The sequence below is a fragment of the Sus scrofa genome, chromosome 2 (genome assembly GCF_000003025.6).
Source record: "Sus scrofa isolate TJ Tabasco breed Duroc chromosome 2, Sscrofa11.1, whole genome shotgun sequence".
NCBI lineage: Eukaryota > Metazoa > Chordata > Mammalia > Artiodactyla > Suidae > Sus > Sus scrofa.
Window position 1 is genome coordinate 116,430,654 of NC_010444.4, and position 24,585 is coordinate 116,455,238.

The following is a 24,585-nucleotide window of genomic DNA, read 5'->3' on the forward strand; positions in this document are numbered from 1 at the left end:
GGCCCCCCCCAAAAAAGGAAACAACTCAAATGTCCATCAACTGATGAATGGGTAAAAAAAATGCAGCATAACCATACAATGGAATATTATTTGTCAATAAAAAGAAATGAAAGACTGATACATACAACAATATGGATGAACCTTGAAAAGATTATGCTAAGTGAAAGAAAACAGAAAGTGCCTCATATTGTTTTATTTCAGGGTATGAAGCGTCCAAAATAGGCAAATCTATAGAGACACCAAGTAGATTAGTGATTGGGATGAATAGGAAATGATAGTTAAAGAGTATATAGGTTTCTTTGAGGGGGTTCTTTTGGGGGTGATGAAAATGTTCTAAATTGGGCAGTGGGTTGCACAACTCTGTGAATATAGTAAAAAGCACAGAATTGTACATGTTAAAAAAGGTGACATTTATGGTATATGAATTGTGTTTCAGTAAAGCTTATAAAATATCTTTTAAAAGATTTACTTGTACAGTGACCTGAAAGAAAGCTGTATTTTGGAGAAAAATAGCTGGGCTAGAGAATGCAGAATGACTTGGAGTTGAGTCATTTCATTAAGTTATAGATACCAAAATATAAAAAGACAAGGCCTTGAAGATGCTGCCAGCAGGAAGTAGAGAGCAAGGAGGGAAGGAAAGGCTGAATGACTGGAAGAGGAGATGGAGAAGGGAACTGAAAACGACTCCAGAGTTATGGGACTGGAAACTCTGATTCCATTTACAGAAATGTGCAAGCTGAAATTTAACCTTGCTTTTGGTGGAACATGACAAATCTAGTTATAGATGTGCCTTATGGGAATGAGAAGACTTAAAAGTGTCTGGAGTCACGTGAAAAAACATTAACTGGGAGTTCTCTTGAGGCCCATTGGTTAAGGAGTCACTGCAGCGGTTTGGGTCACTGCTGTGGCACAGGTTCAATGCCTGGCCCAGGAATTTCTACATGCCACAGGTGTGGCCAGAAGAGAACCAGAAACGAAACATTAACTGGAGCATAAGTAAGTGTCATGGCTAAACGTACCAATGAAAGAGAATTTGCTCAGAAGGGAGCATGTCTGCTCACATGGTGGTCATGCGTAACCATTGAGAATGGCTGGGACAGGGAAGATGACTTATTATTCCCTAGAGGGACACCCTGAGCCTGGCCTCATGCCTCAGGGTGTTCCTCTAGGAAATCTCCACCCAAGCACCCGGCCACAGAACTTGGTGGACCCTTAGTGTGGAATGATGGCTTTCCCCTGCCTAGGGCTCCAGTCTCCCGTCTTCGTCCATCAGCTTGGTACGATGCCAAGTGAACTGCCTCTGGCATTAGGTCTGTGAGGTGTTACATTATGTTAATTCTTTCTTTGCCCCTTTCGGGCCACTGCTGCAACATATTCTAGCTGAAAGAGAAATGGAATGATGCTGTTTTAGCCTCCCTAAGAGCTCGGGAAATAACAGTGGCAGGCATTTGGAATTCATTTCATTTCAGCAAGTTCTCCAAATTTTACTACATTTATTTTCATGCATCAATGTAATATAATATTTTCCTTTTTCCTTTCCAGGAGATTGGCCCTATGCAGGTACTCCTGGGAGGATTTTATTTTATTTTTTTATTTTTTTTGTCTTTTTTGTCTTTTTTTTTTTTTTTTTTTTTTTTTTTGTTGCTATTTCTTGGGCCGCTCCCGCTGCGTATGGAGGTTCCCAGGCTAGGGGTCGAATCGGAGCTGTAGCCACCGGCCTACGCCAGAGCCACAGCAACGCGGGATCCGAGCCGCGTCTGCAATCTACACCACAGCTCACGGCAACGCCGGATCGTTAACCCACTGAGCAAGGGCAGGGACCGAACCCACAACCTCATGGTTCCTAGTCAGATTCATTAACCACTGCGCCACGACGGGAACTCCTCCTGGGAGGATTTTAAACTTTTTTTTTTTTTTTTTTTAACACTTCCTTGGCTTTCCAAATCCCTAATCTCCCCTGATTATTTTTCCTTTCCATGGAGAATCTGATACAGTTTAAGAAATTTTGAGAACAAATAAAGATTTTTGAAAAATACTCTGAGTTTTTAAGACAAGATGACACAGATACTAAGTTTTGAGCTCCAAAATGTCTTATCAGACAGTGGAGCAGTTTGACAGCCTCACATGATGCAAGCTTGTGGTAGTGAATCTCAATGAGGAATTCCCCACTGATAATATTTGGGACGGTGATGCCAAGCAATTCTAGGTTAGAAGAATTCTATGCCGAGGCTGGGCGTGAGGCGGTTCGTGGATGTAATTAATGAGACAGACACCAGAGGATTGCTTTCTGTGCTTGAGTTATATTTGTAGTTAAGAAGGCTAGATTTTTTTGTTTGTTCTATGTGTGAGGTTTAATCTGGAAATAGTTTTCAAGTATTTCTTTTCTCAGCAAATTTTAAACATAGATGAGCCAAATGATCTACGGCATTCCACCCATGTCACAGCAAGAAGTTACTGGGTCTCAAAGAAAGGCGGCTGATTTATTAACAGCAAGGTGAAGACCCAGTATGATGGAACAAGCTGCAGTTATCAGTTTAGGGAGGGGTCCACTGTGCTAACAACTCAGTCTCTCTAATCCCAGCCAAGTGACTCCAAGAAGACTGAAGGGGCACAGTAAAGAGAGAAAAGCTCAAAAGTGGAAGATAGGACTGGCTTAAGAGCTCAGTGATAGTTCTATGGTGGTGAGGCTTTGGGCAACATGCTTCTCAAAAATTATGTCCATGGGCTCTCAACACTTTCTCTTCCTAGTCACTATTCAGTCCACCCTAATCTAGCTTCTATCCATCTCTACCACTTAATGAAATTGCTCCTCTGAAGGTCCCCACTAATCTCCAGTACCGAAGGATACTTCTTCATTGTCACTTTTTTGAACTCTCAGCAGCATTCCACATAGGTTGCAACTCTCCCTGACACGCTGGTCTCTTGTCTGTAGGGAGTCACATCTTCAGTTTTGCTCTTTCTCACTGGTTGCTCTTTCTTGATCTTCCGTGCTGGACTCTCTTCCTCTGCCCTCTGGAAATATTGGAGCATCTCAGTGATAATTCTTGGGACTGTGCCTTTGTACTTACTCTCTTCCTAGGTGATCTCTTGTATTCTTGTGACTTTCAACATCAATTACAATCTACATGCTGGTGACTTGCAAGGCCATTTGTCTAGCCTGACTCTCCCATGAACTCCAAACTCATTTATCCAATTGCGACTGGCATCTTCTTAATTGTCAAATAGGAATCTCCAATTTGATGTATCCGGAGTAGGACCCTTGATTCCCCAAACCCAGTCCTTCCCCACACGCTACTGTTTAACCCCAAAACTGATGGACAGGGAGTTCCCTTAATAGCTCAGTGGTTAATGATTCTGACTAGTATCCATGAGGATTCGGGTTCGATCCCTGGCCTGGCTCAGTGGGTTAAGGAACTAGCATTGCCATGAGCTTCGGTGTAAGTTGCAGATGCAGCTCGAATCCTGAATTGCCATGGCTGTGGCTGTGGCTGTGGCCAGCAGGGGTAACTCTGATTTGACCCCTAGCCTAGGAACTTCCTTATGCCGCTGGTGCGGCTCTAAAAAAGCAAAGCAAAGCAAAACGAAACAAAACAAAACAAACTGATGGACATCTGAATTCCTCTTTGTCTCACTACCTGCATCCAATCATTCACCAAGTCTGGGTCAGTTTTACCTAAATAATATATCTTCATTGACTTACTGAGTTTCAAGCCACAGGCATCCTCTTATAATTGTAAAAGCCTTTAACAAGTTTCCTTGCTTGACTTTTATGGCACAACGACTCATTCTTTATATAAAAGCAAGATTATCCTTTGTTGGCTTTTTTATTATGAAGATTTTCAAACATGTACTATTGGAGAGAGGGAGTAACTTGAACTCGTATGTGTCTGTCACCCAGCTTTAACAGTTACCAATTCATATCAGACTATTTCATTGAAAACCCCATTGGTTTCTTTGTCTTCTCTAGTATTTTTGACACAAATCATATCTTTTCACCCCTAAATATTTCAACATATATCGTGAAAAAAAACCCCACTCTTTTTGAATCACTATCCTATAAGGAGCACCTATTACAATTGGTTATAAGTGTCCCTTCCTTTAATATCTCACTCGTTCAGTTGCTTTTTTTCTTCCCTTTGCAATTTACTTGTTTAAAGAAACCAGATTGTTTGTCCTGTAGAGTTACAGTCTGGATTTTGCTGATTGCATCCCTGTGGCTAATGTAACAGGTTCCTTCATGTTGTAAATTGGCTTCATGGGTGGTATTGAATTCTTCCATCAGAAGTCACATGTTTAGAAGTTCCCTTTGTAGCGCAGTGGAAACGAATTCAACTAGTAACCATGAGGTTTCAGGTTTGATCCCTGGCTTCGCTCAGTGGGTTAAAGATCTGGTATTGCCGTGAACTGTGGTTTAGGTTGCAGACACAGCTCAGATCTGGTGTTGCTGTGGCTGTGGCAGCTATAGCTCTGATTCTACCCCTAGCCTGGGAATCTCCATGTGCCACAGATGCAGCTCTAAAAAGCAAAAAAAAAAAAAAAAAAAAAAAAAAAAAAGAAAAAAAAAGAAAAGAAAAGAAAAAGAAGACACATGTTTAGTTGCATGTCTTTTTGTGATGTCACAAGCCGTTGTGGTGCTTTATGCCTAAAGCTGTTCATTCATTAGAGGTTGCAGAATAGGAATATTTCCATTCTATCCATTCTTCATTTATTTGAAGGAATTCTCATATAAATGAGGAAATTTCTTTTGTCTACTTTTTAGGTTACCTAGTGGTTAAGTTTACATGGGAATAGATTTATTTTTTAAAAACGTAAGTTGGATCATGTTTCTGCCCTGCTTAAAGTCTTCCTGTGGCATCTCTATGCACACAGAATGGAATCTGTGGTCTGGCTCGTCAGTCATTTTTTCATCATGTTCCATCATAATGTGTACCTTTTTCTTTCTTTCTTTTCCTTTTTTTTTTTTTTGGCTTTTTAGGGCTGTGCCCTCGGCATATGGGGGTTCCCAGTCTAGGGGTCGAATCGGAGCTACAGCTGCTGGCCTACACCACAGCCACAGCAGCACCAGATCCGAGCCGAGTCTGCAACCTACACCACAGGTCACGGCAATGCCGGATCCTAAGCGAGGCCAGGGATCAAGCCTGCATCCTCATGGATCCTAGTTAGATTCATTTCCACTGAGCCACGACAGGAACACCTTTTTTTTTTTTTTTTAATTAAAATTAAATTTAAAACGTGGAATATATTGGAGAGGTCAAGCCCTTTTCTGCCCCAGGATTTTTGCACTTGCCCATCCTTCTGCCTGGCCTTCTGCCTCCTTTTTGACCTTCATGTTGAAAGGTTATCTCCTCACTGAGGTCTTCTGTGACTACTTCACTTTAGGGGCCTGCTCTCCCTCATCATAGCTCCTTTTTAATTCCCTTATAGCATCCATCACAAGCTATAACTATCTTCTTTATTTATTGATCATTTTCCATCAAGATCAAGCTCTGTGAAAACAAAGATTTTTTTCTGTTCCCTACACCACTGATTCCCAACATAGCACAGTGTCTGGTACACAGTGGCTGTTTTTTTGTTTGTTTGTTTGTTTTTTTGAATCAACACCACAACCTTGCTGACCCTGCATGTCCTTACCTATGTAAGTGAAATGTAGGGATGAACTAGGTGATTATAAGATTTTTCCAGGTTTTTTTTTTTTTTTTTTTTTTTTTTTGTCTTCTTAGGGCCGTACCTGTGACATATGGAGGTTCCCAGGCTAGTGGTCAAATCGGAGCTGTAGCTCCTGGACTACACGACCGCCATAGCAATGCCAGATCCAACCACGTCTGACCTACACCACAGCTCATGGCAATGCCAGATCATTAAACCACTGAGCGAGGCCAGGGATTGAACCTGTGTGTCTTCCTCATGGATACTCATCAGATTTGTTTCTGCTGAGCCACGATGGGAACTCCCATATTTTTTCCAGGTTTTTAATGTTGTTTTCTGAGAACGCAGAGACCAAGACAAAGATCATCCAGTACAATGCTTCCTGAATTTTTTTTTTCTTTTCCTTTAAACGGCTGTACCTGGGGCATATGGAAGTTCCCAGAATAGGGGTCAAATTGGAGCTGTAGCTGCCAGCCTCTGCTATAGCCACAGCAACACTGGATCCGAGCCACAGCTTGGGACAATACTGGATCCTTGGCGAAGCCAGGTATTGAGCTCACATCCTCATGGGGCACTACGTCAGGTTTTTAACCTGCTGAGCCACCCAGGAACTCCTTCCTGAAGCCTCTATGTTGTAGCACCTGGAGCCAGTGATGTCTGCTGGGGCAGGATACTGAGGCAGGCTAAGAGTCTCTCAACCTCGGTCTCAGTCCTGGCTCAGGGCCTGAGAGAGGAGCTGGCTTGGTGGGTGATTGAACAGAGGGCCACAGGAATTGGGTTAGGAAGAGCATTTCTGGACTCATGGGGGTGGTCTTGTAGATTTAGAGTAGGAAATTCTTTTGAGTGTATACTTGACTTTTTTTTTTTTTTTGTCTTTTTGCCTTCTAGGGCTGCTTCTGAGGCATATGGAGGTTCCCAGGCTAGGGGTCCAGTCGGAGCTGTAGCCACTGGCCTACGCCAGAGCCACAGCAACTCGGGATCTGAGCCGCATCCGAGACCTACACCACAGCTCACGGCAACGCCAGATCCTTAACCCACTGAGCGAAGCCAGGGATCGAACTTGCAACCTCATGGTTCCTAGTCGGATTCATTAACCACTGCGCCACGACGGGAACTCCTATACTTGACTTTTATGACTCTCAAGGACTCGGAGGGCTAGGACTTCCTGCATCTCCACAGGGTGCTGACAGCCTCAGGAAATCCCACCAACTCTGCACTCTTTCAAAGCATTCTCTTTTACCACACACATATACTCTGGTTTCTCTTCAGATCGCATAAATCTCTTGTCTTTTACAACACACATACTTTGGGCTTGGTTAAAAAGATTATTTTTTCACCTTGGTGTGAATTAGCTTAACCTGGCTGCTTTCTTCCTAAAGTCTAAGGTATCAAAGTTGGGTTTAGCTTAAGAGAGTCAAGGGAGAAGGGGGCGGTTTTGGAGTTTGGGTCCTTGTGTGGGCTGGAGGAGACAGCCTGACTCAGCATAGTGGATTGGGGTGGTGGCAGTGGCCACGGCAGCGGCAGCCAGGGGCGGTTTGGACACCCTAGGTGCAGAGACCAGGGCTGAGGTCAGCTGGTCGCAGAGTTCAATCACTTTCTTTAATGCTGGAGATTCAAGACTTCAACCCAAGATTGCTTTATTTCATCTAATGCTCATTACCAGTGGAGGGCACAGATAAGACCCAGAATAGAATCCCTACCATGTAGAAATTGACTGAAGTCAGCAGCCATCATGCATAGAGGGGCCAGCGTGCCCTGACAGTGGAAAGGCAATGCTGGTGCACTACAGCGTGTGTTCAGGGCACAGACCCAACCACGTAATTGTCACGTAATTGACAACTGCTTTCCCAGGAACTCCCAGGACCACTGCTGCCTCCCTCTCTTCTCTCAGAAACCAGATGAGAAGAGATCAGCTTCTAGGGAAGACAAGGCCAGGAAGAAGGGGAACTCAGGGTACTGCCCAGTCAGAAGACAGGTTTTTCTGCTTCTCCCAGACCTGCTCCCTGATCTTGATAAATTCTCCTGCCATGACCTGTCTACACCTCTCATTAGGAGCTAACTCTCTGTTGAAGCAGAACTTGGATAAGCTCTTTGAGAGGGGTCATGCTGCAGCAGCTGTGACATGAAAGGATTTGTAGACACGCAGTTATTCACTTGGTAAACCAGGGTGAGCACGAATCTTGATCTGTTTCTTATTATATTGGAAATGCACTTGGGGCTCCATTCCGCTTTGGTGTGTTGACATGACAGGCTGAGTGGCTCCATGCATTTCTGATATACCTAGGACATTGACCCAGTTTCATTCTTGTCTACATCAATGTCTTAGCTTTCTTGAGAGTAGAGATTCCCAGCCTGATTTCTAACCAACTAAGAGGTGAAAAACACCCACAAAACATTTAAACTCCCCCCCTTCATTTCATGGAGCCTTGGGTTGGAAGAACACTAATTTGGACTCCTCACTTACTGCATGAAGCTATACTCTACCTACTTGCAGTGTTTCCCAGCAACCTTGAACCTACACTTGAACAATTTCAAGGGTGGGGATCACAACTACCCTATCCTCCTGTGCACTGATGGACAATCCCTGTTCTTAAGTTAAAATCTGATGATAAATTATCCTTAGGCTTCACTACCCCTCCACAATCACACAGAGGAAGTTGGATGACTCTATAAACAAATATTCTTGGTTACCGTGTATCTCTGACGTCTTCTCTTTACTAGTGTGTAAATTCTCCAGCTCTCTCCCAACCCTTGCGGGTCTCCTAGGAAGGAACATCCGAATTCTCCTCCTCCCCAAGCCCACTCCAAAGCTAAGCTCATGATTTTTGTTCCTCACCCTTTCCTTCCCTCCTTTTTTAGGAACTCCTCATCATTTCCCTTTTCTCTCTGTGTCTCTAAGTTTCCCTTAGTCTCGAATACAAATATGCCCATTCTACCCTCTCCTCAGCACTGCTTACCTACCGTAAGAAACTATCCCATCTCTGTTACCATCAAGTTTATGGAAAGAGTAGTACATGGCTAGTGTCCCTGGTTCCTGTGGGAATCTGCATTCTCTCCCCTTGGCTTGTTAGAGCTTCATCTTTGAAAGACATCCGTGCTCTTCCCTCAGTCTCCAGGCTCCTTCCCCGCTCCCCTATAGCCTATATATCGATGCTGTCCCTTCTGTCTTGATACCTCCCTTGGACTCCCAGACTCAGAGTTCTCCAGATGATCTTCCTGTTTCTCTAACAGGCCTTCCTATTCCTTCTTTTATTCTTTCCCTTTTACCATGAAAAAGACTTTCCTTAAGAGAATGTCCTCAGGCCACTTTTCTTTTCTCTGTCTTCCCTTCCTTAGCAAGCTTAGCTGTTTCCAGAGTTTTAGGTATTATTCTAATAGGGGAAACCCCTCACTTCCATCTCTGTCTCAACCTTGATTGATCTCTATTGGTTCTTTTCAAGTTTCCTTCTAAACATTTCCACTTGACTCTGCCACCCCAAACTGACAAAGATGCCACCTTAAACTTAGGGAGATCCCAGATATAGTTTCCTCCTGAACTTATTTCTTCTCTGGAAATAAGTTTTTGTCGAGGACATTTCTCCCAAACCCACTCCGCCAAGTTCTAGATCTACAAGGCATTTTTAAGCTCTCCTCTTTCCACTACAGTTTCTGTCTACTATCTTTCTATAGAACCTCTTATGTCTGCCCTTCCCATCCATTTCCATCATCCCAAATCAATTCAGGCCCTTTTCGCCTCTTGCTGGATTGTTGGGATAGTCCAGTTGGCAAGTCCATTTCCTACTTCCAATTTACTACATTACTGCTGCCAGATTATAGTGGGGATTAAGTATTAAAGTCATTGTTTAAGAAGAAAATCCCATATAGGCAACAGTGCTCTTGAAAATGCCTTATATTGCCCATAAAGGAGAATCTGCAGCCATATTACTTCTTAATAAGTTCAGCACCGCCAATTTTTCCTCCACTCTTGGAACAGATCGCTTTTCTTTTGGTTGAACACCAGATGAAGTCATCTGCTTGGTTTTAGTATGAAAAATATGTTTCTTTAAACACCAGAATCACATTCAACACTAGTCTGTTTGAATTCATGTTAGTTACTCATGAATGTGATACAGATCCACTGGAATGTCTAAAAAAGCACATCTCTGATCCTATTATTTCTGTGCTCAAAAACCTTTAGAGGCTCCCCCCCCCACCACTGCCAATCAGAAGTCCCATTTCTTTAGCCTGGCACTCATCTGGCTTCAGCTCACTATCTAATCCAGATTCCATTCCAAAATAGAACACCTGCCATTCCCCACACATACGTTCACATTCCCGTCTCCATCACATTTTCTCCCAGAGTGGTCCCACATCCTGGGACACCTTCTCCTCACTCCCCATCTCTGCTGGGCTCAGCCATTCTTCAAAGATCAACTCATGCTGCCTCTCCTAAGATTCCTTCACAGTCTTCTCCCACCCAGCCCAGCCAAAAATCTCATTTCCCTCCTTGAACTGCAACAGATCCTCATTTGTCCTGCTTTTATGGCAAGTATCCAGTTCTCTTTATTTTTATTTATTTACTTATTTTTGTCCTTTTTAGGGTCGAACCCACAGCATATGGAGGCTCCCAGGCTAGGGGTCTAATTGCAGCTGTTGGGGCTGGTCTATGCCACAGCCACAGCCGCAGCAACGCAGGATCCTTAACCCACTGAGCCAGGATCGAACGCTCCACCTTATGGTTCCTAGTCAGATTCGTTTCCTCTGTGCCACCATGGGAACGCCATCTGTGCTCCTTCTTAAACAGCAAAATAAACATCCTACTTGATTAAAAAAAAAAAAAAAAGTCCTTGGTAATTAACAATACAATGGCTTTTTCATAGAAGGCTTCCGGAAATGCCAAGGTCTGTCATTGAGGCGGATGGAGACATTTTGTTCCCATTGTGTAGACAGTGACTGATGAGGCCTTTTAAGCAATCCTGCAGACCTACTGTTAAAGGACAGGAACATTTTTCAGTGCATCTCAAATTCAGTGGGACTTGAACCTTTATGGAGAGAACATCTCAGCCCCACCCCCACCGCCCCCATGGACTTTTTTTTTTTACCTCGGGGAAACTCAAGGCTGCGGGGAGCTCAGATTCCAGGAGTCCACTTGAGTCACTTCTGAGTTATACTCCATGCCCCAGAAATACAAATCTAGCTCTGCTCAGATAAGGTGTAAGATTTTTAAGGAAGCCTTGGGGGTTGAAGCTGATGGGAAATGTAATAATTTTAAGGACTGTGTGAGGGTGGGAATTTTGAGCCTGTCATACCTCCTTCATGTGATGGAGCATCTCGATCTTTATTAAGAATATACAGAAAATAAAATCTGCCCCAGAGAGAGAGAGAGAGAGAGAGAGAGAGAGAGAGAGAGGATGAGGATGTTTGACAGTGAATTTACACGCTCAGTGGTGAATTTAGGCTGATTCAGGGAAAATGACCGCCGCACACTCCTGTAAAGTCTTAATGTACCATAAGTGCACAGCGCTGCTTAATGTGCAGTGTTCAGATTTATCTCGACCTTCTGACATTATAGAAAGTGGATACTAGGAGCGAAGTTTTTTGGTTTTTTTTTTTTTTTTTCATTTTTCTGCACAATTACTCAGGTGGATTTTCCTGTTTCTTCTCTCCTCCTGGACTTGGGTTCTGTAATTACTATCGCAGAGGGCTGGAAGGATGCCCGCTCTCCCGGCAAGGTCTCCGCTGCTCTCTACCTCCTCCCTTTTTTTTTTTTTCTCCTTTTCTCTTTCTGGCCCCGCCTCCTCCGCTCACGCCGTAGCCAGCAGCTAGACAGCTGTGTTCAATCAGAAAGCACTTCCAACTCCAGACGATTCAAACGGGAAACTTCAGCGTGAAGCGCAGCCCCGCTCCGTCTCTCTCTCGCTTTCTTTCCTTCCCGGGAACCCGAGGCGCGGATTTTCCTCGCCCCGCCGCTTCGGTGTCTTCCGGAGGTCGCCAAAGCCCTTCAAGGGGCCCGATCCTGCTGGGGGTGCCCTCCCGCTGGGTGATGGGGGGCGGCGAGACACCGTAGGAGAGGCGAGGCGGCGCCGAGGGTGGCACTGCCCCGGGGTCCCCGCGCCGGCTCGGCCGCTGCGGCAGCTGCGAGCGCGCCACGCCGCCCAGCCTCCTGCAGCAATGGCTCGTCGGTGAAACGCGAGCCGGCTCTGTTCCTTTGAGGAGTGCCTGCATCCTTCGTTTGGGCTTCACCACTGTCCTGGGTGAAAATGGCTGTCTAGACTAAAATGTGTCAGAAGAGACCGAGCAGTGGAGAGCCAGCCTGCTAAGCCCAACTCGTAAACCCCGAGACCTGGAGGAGGAGGAGCTCGGCTCTGAAAAGTGCAGTCATGAATTCTGGAGTTGCCGTGAAATATGGAAACGACTCCTCGGCCGAGCTGAGTGAGGTAAGGAACAGCTGAGGTCGGGAGCTCTGGTTTCTTAGGCATTTGCTTGGCGACAAATTCCCCTGCCTCCCTATCTCCCCCAGCCCCACCCCCACCCGCCTTGCGCTCCCAAGTTTGGAGGCAGCGCAATTAAAGATTAATAGATTTTTTTCTGGATCGTGCTGTAACTTGTTGTGCTACTCAGGAAATGACCTGAACTGGGCTTGATATTTCAGTCTGAAACGAGTGGCTTAAAAAAGAAACAAGCTCTCACCATGTTGCCAAGGCGTCTTAACTCTCCGTGGCCTGGGTCCCCTGTCCTTTCCCACCCCCGACCCCTTCCTCCAGTTTGTGTACTGCATTCCCTTTCGTAGTTGGCAAAATGCAGGGGTATCCCAGCTGAGCCTAAGCTGATGGTAAGTGCTTTCTTTGGAGGGGCCGGGAGCTCACCGGAGTACTTAGGGCTGCCACTGGCTCCCACGTGTGATGCGTTTAGCTCCGCTCTGGCCAGGTGGTCTTTCCTCGGCGGAGACGCAGGACCCGCGCTGGGAAGGGGAGTGGGGAGAAAGCACATCAAAGCGGTTTAGAACTTTATTTCCTGCCCGGGACTGGACTCCCGAGTCTTTGAGGCCAGTGCATTTGCAATTCCTGGCTCTCACAGTAACAAATCCACTGGAGTGTTGGAGACCTGCTTTGAAATTAAAGCGACATCAAACGATATGCAAATACAGGAGGCGTCAGATGCTGGAGGCCACCTTTTTTGATGACTTTAGGGATGCCTCTGGCACTTTCCCCCCTTCCCGCCCCCGCGCCACTTTGAATACCTCAAAAGTGGTGACGGGAAACCTACAGAACTGGCCGCTCGGAAAGAGAAGAGGAAGGCTGCAGGAGGCTTGGCGGCTGTGGATTTTCCTCTTGGCACCATTATTGAGCCATTTATGGGGCAAAAGTGGAATAAATAGTCTGTGTTTCTTGAGGATGGCTGGAGATAGGAAGGGGAAGAAAGGAGACCCGTAAAAAGAGCCGAAAGGTAGATCGACGGGATGTCAGATTACCAACCGTGAAGGGAAAATGAAAGGACGGAGCCCTCTTGAGGGGGTCGGGGGGCTGGTGCTGGGGAAGAGAGGGAGGAGTAGATGGGGGAAATCCGAGTAGGTCTGCAGCTAGTGTCCAGCAGTGAGTGCTCTTGGCCCCTGCCTGGTGCTCCAAGTGTCTTGCTGATGTGCTGTCCCTGCTCTGATTTGAACAGCCTTTTGAGATACTGGCTGCATGAGGGAGAGGCATGTCCTAATCCCCTTGTCTTTCCTTGTGATGCAGAAAGCTGGGAGATGTTAAGGGCGAGGACTTGCCTTAAAAAATGGGATGTGGGGGAAGAGGCAGATGTAAAACAGAACTCAGGACCCTGCTCCATTAATAACACTATTCAAGAAGCCTTTGACTTATCTTTTAAGGTCATTTGCGAAGGTGAAACTAAAGGCATGAATCTTGCGGTCTTTGCCAGGCCCTTTACATGATGTGTTTTTATGTCACAGCTTTAACTCTATCACCTGAAGTGTACTGTTCAGATACTTTTGTTTAAAAACGAATCACAGATTTAGGATGAAGTTGGCTAGAACATGGAAAAGAGCGGCCTGGCTTGACTTGAAGAGTCTTGGCACAGTCAGTGAATGTATTAGATGAACCAAGAGTATTTATGAAACTCAAGTGGGAGGTAAAATTCTGCATTCTTTGCCTGGTTATAGTCGCTCCTGAAGTGCTCCTTGGAAAACTTAAGGCCAGATGAAAGAGCTGAGGGTGCTTTGTGGCCTTAGCATTAGTTGAAATAGTAATATTTGAGCATGGTGGGACATAGTTTTGTCCTGAAGAAAATAAGTTTCTGCCTTAACCATATCCTTTACCAAATTTTCTCTCCTTTCCCTCAGTGTTTGCTCATTCATTCCCTGCCCTCTTCCTAGCCTTCCTAGGTTCATTGATTTAGGGTCCCCTCTGTCCCTTAGCCTTCGTTTCCCTGCAGATTGAGTGGTTGCAGTGGACTATAACGATAATTATTTTTAGTTTTTGTACATAGTTTATTTTGGTTTTTAGGGCCACACCTGTGGCATAAGTGCATATTGTAGGGTGTATGTAAAGAATTTGTAAGCAAAAGAGAGTTGTATGAGTCATACCTTGTGGACCTTAAATCTCAGTTCAGTTTATCATAGTTTATGATTCTAATTGTAGAATTTGCCTTTTCTATGATATGTATTGAGCAGTTATCTGTATGATCCATAGATTTAACTACAATTCATTTGTATTTTTCACATTAGGTCTGTGATGAAGCAGAGTTTCTTTTGCTGTAGCTTTTTCCTTAAACACTGGTTTTACTTCATCTTGGGAGGCAGAGTTGCTTTCCTCTTTTGTTGGTGGCTTCCTCCTTCTCACCTGGAAGCAGAGCTAATAAATACCCCCAGAGGCTCCTTTAGTGCCATATCTCTTATTGCCCAGGAGCCTCAATGCTATCTGGAGGTCACTGTGGGGTCACATTCAGCCTGATGGTCTCCAGGCATTTCAGGGGCAGGAAGAACTCTGAAAGGGCCTCACATTATCCTGGGTATCACAGACAAGAGGCCTCCCTCATTGGTGTTGACTTGTGAGCTTACCCCTTCTACAAGGATCCTCTAACCACAGGTGTCATGGATTCTTTGACAAGGGTGTTGACACTGACTCCATAACATTCTAAACAAGGGGGAGGGACTCCAATCAATTTCTAATTGTCATCTGCTGTGTCCTATTCATGAGTGCAGCCAGGTTTGGTCGGCACTGAGATGCTGGCTTCTGCCTACAGTGCTCCAGCAGTTCTTGGGTGCGAGAGCAGAAAGAGGGCTTTGGGTTTGAGGGATAAAGATTAGGAGACCTTGAAGTTGCCATTATGGCTCAGCAGTAACAACCAGACTAGTATCCATGAGGACGCGGTTCAATACCTGGTCCTGCTCAGTGGGTCAAGGATCCGGCGTTACCATGAGCTGTGGTGTAGGTCACAGACATGGCTCAGATCTGGTGTTGCTGTTGGTGTGGCTGTGGTGTAGGCCAGCAGGTTGCAGCTCCTATTCCACCCCTCGCCTGGGAACTTTGTATGCTGTGGGCAAGGCCCTAAAAAAGACAGGAAGAAAAAAATTAGGAAACCTAAAGCTGGGTGTTGGGTGAGGTGTTTTGTATGTGTTAGAACTTAAAAATAGGAGTTCCCGTCGTGGCGCAGTGGTTAATGAATCCGACTAGGAACCATGAGGTTGCAGGTTCGGTCCCTGCCCTTGCTCAATGGGTTAACGATCCGGCGTTGCCGCGAGCTGTGGTGTAGGTTGCAGATGCGGCTTGGATCCCGAGTTGCTGTGGCTCTGGCGTAGGTCGGTGGCTACAGCTCCAATTCGACCCCTAGCCTGTGAACCTCCATATGCTGCGGGAGCGGCCCAAGAACTAGCAAAAAGACCAAAAAAAAAAAAAAACCTTAAAAATGGAAAAACAGGAAATTCACAAGTGTGTTCCTTTTGTGTCTTTATTTTGAACAAAAGCTATTTAAGATCCTGTTGAAGATTATAAGAGACAGTAAGATGGTCTCTGCTTGTGGACATTCAGAACTCTGAGAATTGTCTATTTTTATCTTCTACTCATTTTTTGATTTTTTTTTTTTTATATTGAGCTGTATGAGCTGTTTGTATATTTTGGAGATTGATTCCTTGTCAGTTGCTTCATTAGCAAGTATTTTCTCATTTTGTGGGTTGTCTTTTTGTTTTGTTTATGATTTCCTTTGCTGTGCAAAGACTTTTAGGTTTGGTTAGGTCCCGTTTGTTTCTATTTGTTTTTATTATCATTACTCTAGGAGGTAGATCCAAAAAAGACATCACTGTGATTTATGTCAAAAGAGTATTTTGCCTCTATTTTCTTCCAAGAGTTTTATAATATCCAGTCTTACATTTAGGTCTTTAATCCATTTTGAATTTATTTTTGTGTATGATGTTAGAAAATGTTGCAATTTCATTATTTTACCTGTAGCTCCCAGCTGTCCCAGCACCACTTACTGAAGAGACTGTCTTTCCTTTGTTGTATATTCTTGCCTTGTTTGTCATAGATTCATTGACCAGAAGGATCTTCTTTGCCTTTTAGGCATTATACAATGAATAGATAAAATTCTCCTATCACTGTTTACTTTGAAACTCTAGTTGCCCTGGGAAATCATACTTCCTTACTCTGGCTTTATTGCTTCATTCAAAGCCTCTTTCATAAAATGATTCCACTCCTGAATGTAGGTTATAGAGGCAACTCTCCATGCTTTCCCTGTTCACTTGTTGGGTGGCTATGGAAACCCTATCTTGATTGATCTTCTAATTAAGAAGTGGATTTGTATAGGAGAAAATTGTTCTCTGGATAATCTTGTATGACTATCTCTAAGTGGCTGTCTCACAGAAGTGCTTAATCTAAATCATCAGGTTACAAAATATGAGTTGGAAGGGACTGTGAGATGGTGCAGTATTCCTGCATCCCTTTGTACTTCTTTTTTTTTTTGGCTTTTTTAGGGCCACTCTAGTGGCATATGGAGGTTCCCAGGCTAGGGGTCTAATCAGAGCTGTAGCCTCTGGCCTACACCACAGCCACAGCAATGCCAGAACTGAGCCGCGTCTGCGACGTACACCAGAGCTCAGGGCAATGCCCGATCCTTAACCCACTGAGCAAGGCCAGGGATCGAACCTGCAACCTCATGATTCCTAGTTGGGTTCATTTCCGCTGCACCACAACGGGAACTCCTCTTTTTTTGTCTTTTTAGGGCTGCACCCTAGGCATATGGAAGTTCCAGAGCTAGAGCTGCCAGCCTACACCACAGCCACAGGAATGTGGGATCTGGGCCTCGTCTGTGACCTACACCACAGCTCACTGCAGCGCTGGATCTTAAACCCACTGAGCGAGGCCAGGGATCGACCTGAGTCCTCATGGATACTAGCTGGCTTCGTTACCTCTTGAGCCACAACAGGAACTCCCCTTTATACTCTTCTGTCCTTATGGACTCAAAGTTCATTGTAATGAGTTGTCTCATGTCTGTTTTAGATACAGGCCATAAGCATCATAATAAAAGTGTCACAACCTGTCCCAGAGGCTGGCACATAGTAGTTGTTCTACAAAGGTTTAAATGAATGCCTTGCTTTTTCTCCTTCATTCCTGTTTTATAAGCAGAGAAGTTGAGGAACTGGTAAGTTCTTGGTCTTACGCCTTTTTTTTTTTTTTTTTTTTTTTTTTGCAGCCTATCACTATATAACAAACTACCCACCAAATTTGGAATCTTAAACAACCTTATTAGCTCACGCTTTCCCAGTTTTGGGTGGAGCTGGGGGGGGGTGTATGATTTGGGTCTGTGACTCCAGCCGGAAGCTGTGCTTCCAAAATGGCATGGCTGGCAAACTGACTCTGGCTGTGGACTGGAGACCACCTCACTTCTCCACTACTGGGCCTGTCCATGTGTTGCTTGGCTTTCCTCTCAGCCTAGCAGCTGGGTTCTAAGGAGGAGGTGGAAGCAGCCGATTTTTTTAAAATGTAGGGCTGAAATTGGCACAAGGTCATGCCTGTGTTTTGGTTAAAAGAGCTGCATCCTTAGCCCAGATTCAAAGGAGTGAAGAAATAGATCTCACCTCTTCAAGGGGGATGAGATAAAGAATTTGCAACCATTTTTAATCTACAACAGAGGTCACACAACAAGAGCCATGTCTAAAATCCCAGTCTCTAAATTCCCAATGGCTGGCAGTAGTTTTTGTTTTATTTCATCCTTTTTAGCTATTAAGTTAGTGATTTATAATAGGTAACACTTTTTTTTTTTTCCTGTCACATGCAGCACATGGAGGTTCCCAGACTAGGGGTTGAATTGGAGCTACAGCCACTGGCCTACACCACAGCCACAGCAACACCAGATCTGAGCCGAGTCTGTGACCTACCCCACAGCCCCCACCAGTGTCAGATCCCTAACCCACTGAGGGAGGCCAGGGATTGAACCCAAAACCTCATGGTTCCTAGTCAGATTTGTTTCCACTGCGTCACGATGGAAACTTCTATAATAGGTAACACTTTGTAAGCTTTTCCCAGGTATCGACATACTTGATTATCCAAAGACCCTCGGAGATACCTTCTGTTATGCCCATGCTGCAGGTGGAGAAATTAAGGCATAAAGAGGTGAAAACCTTTACCAAGATTACACAGACTGTGAATGGTGAAGTCAGAATTTGAGCCCAGGTAGTCCTGTTTCAGAATCTACTCGTCAAACACTGTTTGATTTTGTTAGTTTTTGTTACTGCTCTCAGCTTTTTTGGTCACATGTTCCTAGGAGGGAGTATTCCATTTCCTAAGCCAGTTGAACTTTATTTGCACTGTAATCTCTACATGGTACCCAGATAAATGCTTTTGTAAGCATGAAATGAATATGGTCATTGCCATCACCTTTAAGTATCTGAAGAATTCTCGACAGTGATTTTCTAGAGCCTTAAAAGCAGATTTATTGATACAGGAGGCCCTCCTTCTGTCCCTGGTCCTTACAGGGGAGGGAGCGGCACCAAGCCCTCTGTCCCACTGGCCGTGTGCGCTGCATCATCCCAGGAATTAGTGCTGCATTGTGTGAGCTGCCAGGATGAGAGTAAGATTTCCTTTGTCACAAGAATTAGGGCTCTCACCCTGCAGGTGGGGCTCTAGGCTTCTCCAGCCCTTGGTAAGTCCTATGGGGCTGCAGAGTGATGAGGCTGATGAAAAAGCTGGTCAGGTAGATGCCAGAACTGCACAGCAAGGCAGCTGCTGGTGGCCTGGTCCCGAGGAAACCTGTGCTGAAGATGCCGGCCAAACTGTGTGCCATTGAACCCAGCAGGCGAGGACGCGTAGATGGAGTGTGGCCGGAACCAGGTGGTAGTCAGGGAACAAGGGAAGGAGAAGTGCGATGAGGGGAGGAAGTCAGGCCAAGACCAGGCAGGAGATCAGGAACTGAGGGGGCTGTAGGCCTGAGATAAGAGCGAGAACCCTGATTCTGAGGAAGTGCTTTGCCCAGTCAGGAAGTTTTGAAATGAATCCCAAGACAGGCATTATTGAGGCATTATGTACAGAACCATGGGTACCAGACTTGAGGTGCCAGAACTTTGAATGGGGGCGTCCATCCCAAGTAGGGAATGTTGACTCAGGGAGTCAACTCAAGGTGCTGCTTTCAGAGCTGCCCGAAGCTCATTTACCCAGTGCCAGTCATGGGGAAGGCTTCCTCCGAAGCCAGACTGTCCCTGGAAAATAAAAGCCGCCTTATGGCAAGCTTAAGAAGTTGGTGATGAACAACGATTTCACATTTAGGCTTTGATCCAAGGAGAGAAATTTCAGAAAACCAAGATGACATTTTAAGTAATCTCTAGATTCTGGGAAGGAGGTTTATGTTGGTGGGATTACAGAATCAGACAAGCCAAAAAAAGACAGAAAATTGGTAGTAGATAGGATGTGGATTTTTATATCAATGAGGGGCTGGCAAGGCAGAGATAAATCCCTAACGGTAAGTGGCCATCTTTCATTCTTGAAAGAAACAAGAAAAGAATAAACTGGATTACCTAGGTAAGCAGACATTCAATTTATAGAGTAAATATTTGCTGAGACCACAAAGCCATCCCTTCTTTCTAGGAAATGTCCTTTTTCTCTTGCTGATCAGAAACAGCCAAAATTAATACTCTTGAGAAGGAGGACACCTTTTGGAAGGTTTGCGTTATCATCAGGAGTGACTGAAGTTATAAAGCACTTTGCATGTGTACATCCTTCAAAATGTTTTTGAAACTCGGCAGAAGAGTTAAACAGTGAGGCTGTCTAGGAAAAAAAAAACAACAACTCAGCATTAGCAGCTGTTGATTCTACTTGCCATGCAGAAAGCTATAGGTTAGGGTTGTTAACTTTGTACATAGCAATCAAAGTCTGTTGGGCTGGGAAGATTGTGTGCTTAAGCTACTTGATGCTTTAGTTGGTGGGATATTTTGAGGCAGATCTCTTGTCATGAGGCTTGATCACTGCTTGGAACACGTGGCGGAAACTTTGGGGCCCAAGATGGAAATGTATCTTTAGCCAAAGGCTGTAGTGTTCCATTACCTGCAAACAGAAAGTTTCCGGAAACTTCAGTGTGCGTGCATGCACATCAGTTAACGACCCCAGCTGGAATTGTGAGCAATACTGAAGCAGTTGTCAAGGGAAGAATGCCAACGTGGAAAAAGATGGCCTGGCAATTAGAAAAGCAGTGGAGTCTTCTGGTCGGTTGCAGGGTAAGAGTGGCAGTAATTGCTTGTCTCTGTTTCCTCTGGGTTGTGTGGACTTGTCCACAGAGTACATGGCACATGTGCAGTGACTGCTTGCTTCTGCCTGGCTTCTTCTCAGCCTCCCAGGGTAGTCGATCCTTCCCTCATCTGTGCTCAGAACACTTATTTTAATATCCTCGGCCGCCCTGGGAGACTATGAGATCTTTGAAGGCAGGAACAGGAGTTCCCATTGTGGCGCAGTGGAAATGAATCCAACAAGGAACGTTGAGGCTGCAGGTTTGATCCCTGGCCTCGCTCAATGGGTTAAGGATCTGGTGTTGCTGTGAGCTGTGGTGTAGGTCACAGAAGTGACTCAGATCCTGCTTGGCTGTGGGATAGGCTGGCAGCTGTAGCTCCGATTTGACCCCTAGCATGCCCCAGGTGTGGCCCTAAAAAGCAAAAAGGAAAAAAAATGAAAGAAAGGGAGGGAGAAGGGGGGAGGGGCGTTACCATAGTTACCATAGTGCTGAGGGCAGACCTGTCTGTGGGTATCTTTGAATGGAGACCTGAGTGCAAGGAGGAAGAGAGTGATGCAAACATGAAGATGATCACTTCAGGCAGTAGAATGAACAAGGGTCAAGGTGCAGAGGCCAGAGCATGCGTGGTGTGTGTCAGCAAGGAGGTGATGTGGCCGGGAGTGTGGTGCCAAGGGGAGAGTGGAAGGAGGTGAGGTCTGAGCAAATAGTTCTGGCCAAGTCACCTATAGCCTCATAGGCATTGGAGAAGAATCTAGATTTCTCTGGAGTGTTTTGGATATATGTTTCAAATGACTTTTTAAAAAAATCCTTTTCCTGTATATCTGTGTTTTTATTGTGGGGTAGGGGCAAGGAGATGTCCTCTGGAAGAGAAGAACCTGGCAAAGAAAAGGCCAGGAAGGTTGTGGCCCAAAAGCCAGTGAAAGAAAGTATTTTCAGAAGTGGGTAGAGTGATGAGTCAGATGCTTCTCTTTTAGTTTCTTTCACTCTCTTAAAGCCTTTGCGTAGCCCCAGACTTTCAGAGGGTGTCATTTTCTCCAATCAGAAATAATTGTTAGGTGCTTTAAAAATAAACTATAATGATTTTTGGACATCTTCAGTGTATGAGAGTGTATTTTCCCCTTAAAAGGAATGGTTTAAAGAAGTGAGTGGTGTGGACACTGGCCAAGAACGATTTGAAAACTGCCTTCCCTTGATGGATGGTTCAGTGTTGATGGATGCTGATGATGCACAATATAGGTGGGTTCTGAATTAAGAAAACTGGGCTCTTTCTGCTGTCACTTGGACCAATTTCCTCCCACTGTTTAGAAATACTTTATTTTTATGAACTTTCAAATCAGTTTATTGATTTATAACCAATGTAGCTCCAAGGAACCTGGAATACTGACAGTTTTTTCCTATTGAAAAGCTATTTGGCAGTCAGATGATGACCAGAAAGTGGCCAGGTAAGCCTGGGTTTAGACAAAGGGGGCGCTCCTGTTGGGTGGCACCATTAAGCTGTTCTTTGATTTGCAATTTATTTTATCCAAACCATTTTCATAGCTGATGAGGAAACTGAGGCAGGAAAGTAGCAGGCTAGTGGCGGAGGAGAAGATATAGAACCCAGGACTTTTTCCCCTTAACTTCCAGGGATAATTTTTCCTCTTCTGCCTCAACTTCCGCAATTTCTGCATCACAGGATTTGCTTTAAAGTATGTGTTTGGATTTTGCTTTGTTTTTTGTTTGTTTTGTTTTGTTTGAGGCTTGATGTGGGATCTCAGTTCCTAGATCAGGAATGGAACTCAGGCTGCTGCTGTGAAAGCACTGAGTCCTAACCACTAGGAGTCTTGCTTTAAAGTATATGTTTTATAATAGTCTAATTTTTTTTTTTTTTTGCTTTTTAGGGCCACACCTGTAGCATATGGAGGTTCCCAGGCTAGGGTTCCAGTCAGAGCTATAGCTGCCAGCCTATACCACTGCCACAGCAACACCAGATCTGAGCCCTGTCTGTGACCTACACCATAGCTCATGTCAATGCCAGATCCCTAACCCACTGAGCGAGGCCAGGGATCAAACCTGCGTCCTCATGGATACTAACTAGTCTGGTTCATAACCCACCGAGCCACAATGGGAACTCCAGGAGTTCTTCATATATACCAATTCCCCATCCCTTTTCTCCTTTCTCCAGGTCTGATTTTTTCTGTGCTTGGGTCTTTGCATGACTGCTGGCTCCTTGCTATTTCCAAATGGACTTAGAGCGACTGTGCAGTGAGGCATGAGCATAAACTGCTTCTCCGAGGAAAATTGCTTCTCCTCGCACAAGCACAGGAGGCTCCTTCCTCCGTGGTATCCAGGAAGAAGTGGCTTCCTGCCTGGTCGTGGACCCAGGGCTCATTTCACAGGCTGGGAACCAGCAGCCCTGCCTCTGGACACACTAGATGATCCTGAGCCACGTTAGGCAGGCCTCAGAGTGAAGAGTTATGACCATGGCATTTGAAGAGTTAGTTACATTGCTCCACTGACATGGGGTGATTCCATAATATTGAAAGAGGATTTTTAAGAGAGGGCTTTAGCAAGAGGGGCCTGTGGAGAGTAGCCAGGAAGTCTGCAGCTGGCCTGTTAGATTAGATAACTGTTACTTTATTTCTTGGTGCTGTGAATCTAAGCCTGGTTAAACCAAAATCTAATTTATTTTCATGCTTGATTGGGAGCACTTTTGATTAAGTGTTTGGATGAGAGTAAGCGTGGAATAGTACTGTGGGAGCGAGATAGTCCAGGGGCTACTTTGCCTGGGCTGATTATTAAGAGAGGGTTAATAGTGAGGAGGGGGAAGGAAAATAGGAGAGTCGGACCCCAGGACAGGAGTTTTTACTTCCTATGGGTAGATTTAAACTTAAATTGGTATCCCCCCTTTCCAGGATGCTTTGATGCAAGCATGGGGTGGGAAGCAGTATGCTTTCTGGTATGATTGATAGAGTGACTTCTAAGACCGTTTCTCATTTGGGGCTTCTGAGCTGCTTTTCAAAATACTGTCTGGACATACATGTAATTATGGCCAAAGAAAGTGTCGCATGCTGATAAAGCTACCTTCCCACCCTTTAATTTCCCAAATGTCAAAGATGGGACATCTTCGTATTTGGCAGTAAAATGTCCCAGCTAGCAGTGGTGATATCTTAGGGCTAGGGGATATGTTTAATGACTAGGAAAGGCCTCTGTTTTTTGGCTGCCTTCTTGACTCACTTCTCCTCTGGGCCAAGTCACTTGATGGGTCAACTCCGTTGGTCTTTCTGAAAAACTCTGTGTGGCAAAGTTGTGTGGAAATCATAGCTCTGCCACTTCTTAGCTCAGCAATGTGGGGAAAGTTAGTTTTCTGGGCCACACATTACCTACTACAAAATGGTAATGATAAGTTAGACAATAATAACTTAGACAGATGTTGTGAAGACATAGCGTATGTGGTGCTTATCAAAGTGCCTGGTAAATACTGTTTGTTAACGCTTACAGTAATAGTGTTATTATTTTGCTACTACAAACAGAACATTATTGGCTGTGGTTTTAATGGACACTAAAATAATTTAAGAGTAATTCTTTTTTTTTTTTTGCCTTTTAGGCCTGAACCTGCGGCATGTGGAAGTTTCCAGACTAGGGGTCGAATTGGAGCTAGTGCTGCCAGCCTATACCACAGCCACAGCCACGAGGGATCTGAGCCACGTCTGTGACCTACACCACAGCTCACAGCAATGCCAGATCCCCCACCCACCAAGGAAGGCCAGGGATCAAACACGCGTCCTCACAGACGCTAGTGGATACTATTCAGATTCGTTTCCGCTGTACCACAGCGGGAACTCTCTAAAAGTAATTCTTAAGTGGAGTCAGATTTTTCATGAAGACGATATCCAGGAATCCTAAGAGTCTCACGGCCTGCTGATGGTTTTCCTCTGGACCTTAATGCCAAAAGCTCATTATCTGGGAAAACGTTCTTCCAAATATTGGCAAGTCTTAGAAAAGAAAGTTATTTCCTTTTTTGGATTGGTAGAACCACATGTTAATGAGCTAACAAGTGGCAGTACTAATTGCTTTTGATTTGTATTTATTTATTTTTGGGCTCAGCCTGCAGCGGCTTAATGTGGGATCTCAGTTCCCAGACCAGGGATTGAACCTGGGCCACACTAGTGAAAGCACCAAATCCTTACCACTCGACCACCAGGGAACCAGTTGCTTTTTAAATTTCATTTTGCTGATCATTTTTATTTAATTTGTCCTAATTTCGTCCCAGCC

The 24,585-nt window shown here is 44.9% G+C and overlaps 1 protein-coding gene across 2 annotated transcripts in view; it reads left to right on the plus strand.

Annotated features, from left to right (window-relative positions):
• Positions 1 to 24,585, plus strand: part of MCC (mutated in colorectal cancers) — a 462,268-nt gene that overhangs the window by 144,301 nt on the left and 293,382 nt on the right. The window contains exon 1 of one of the 2 annotated variants that reach the window (XM_021084625.1): positions 11,438 to 12,062. The exons of the other annotated variant lie outside the window; for it this stretch is intronic. Coding sequence (XP_020940284.1) covers positions 12,006 to 12,062 — 57 coding nt within the window. The 5' untranslated portion in view covers positions 11,438 to 12,005. Of the gene's footprint in view, positions 1 to 11,437; positions 12,063 to 24,585 lie in introns of those variants that run through there. 2 annotated transcript variants of the gene reach the window in all.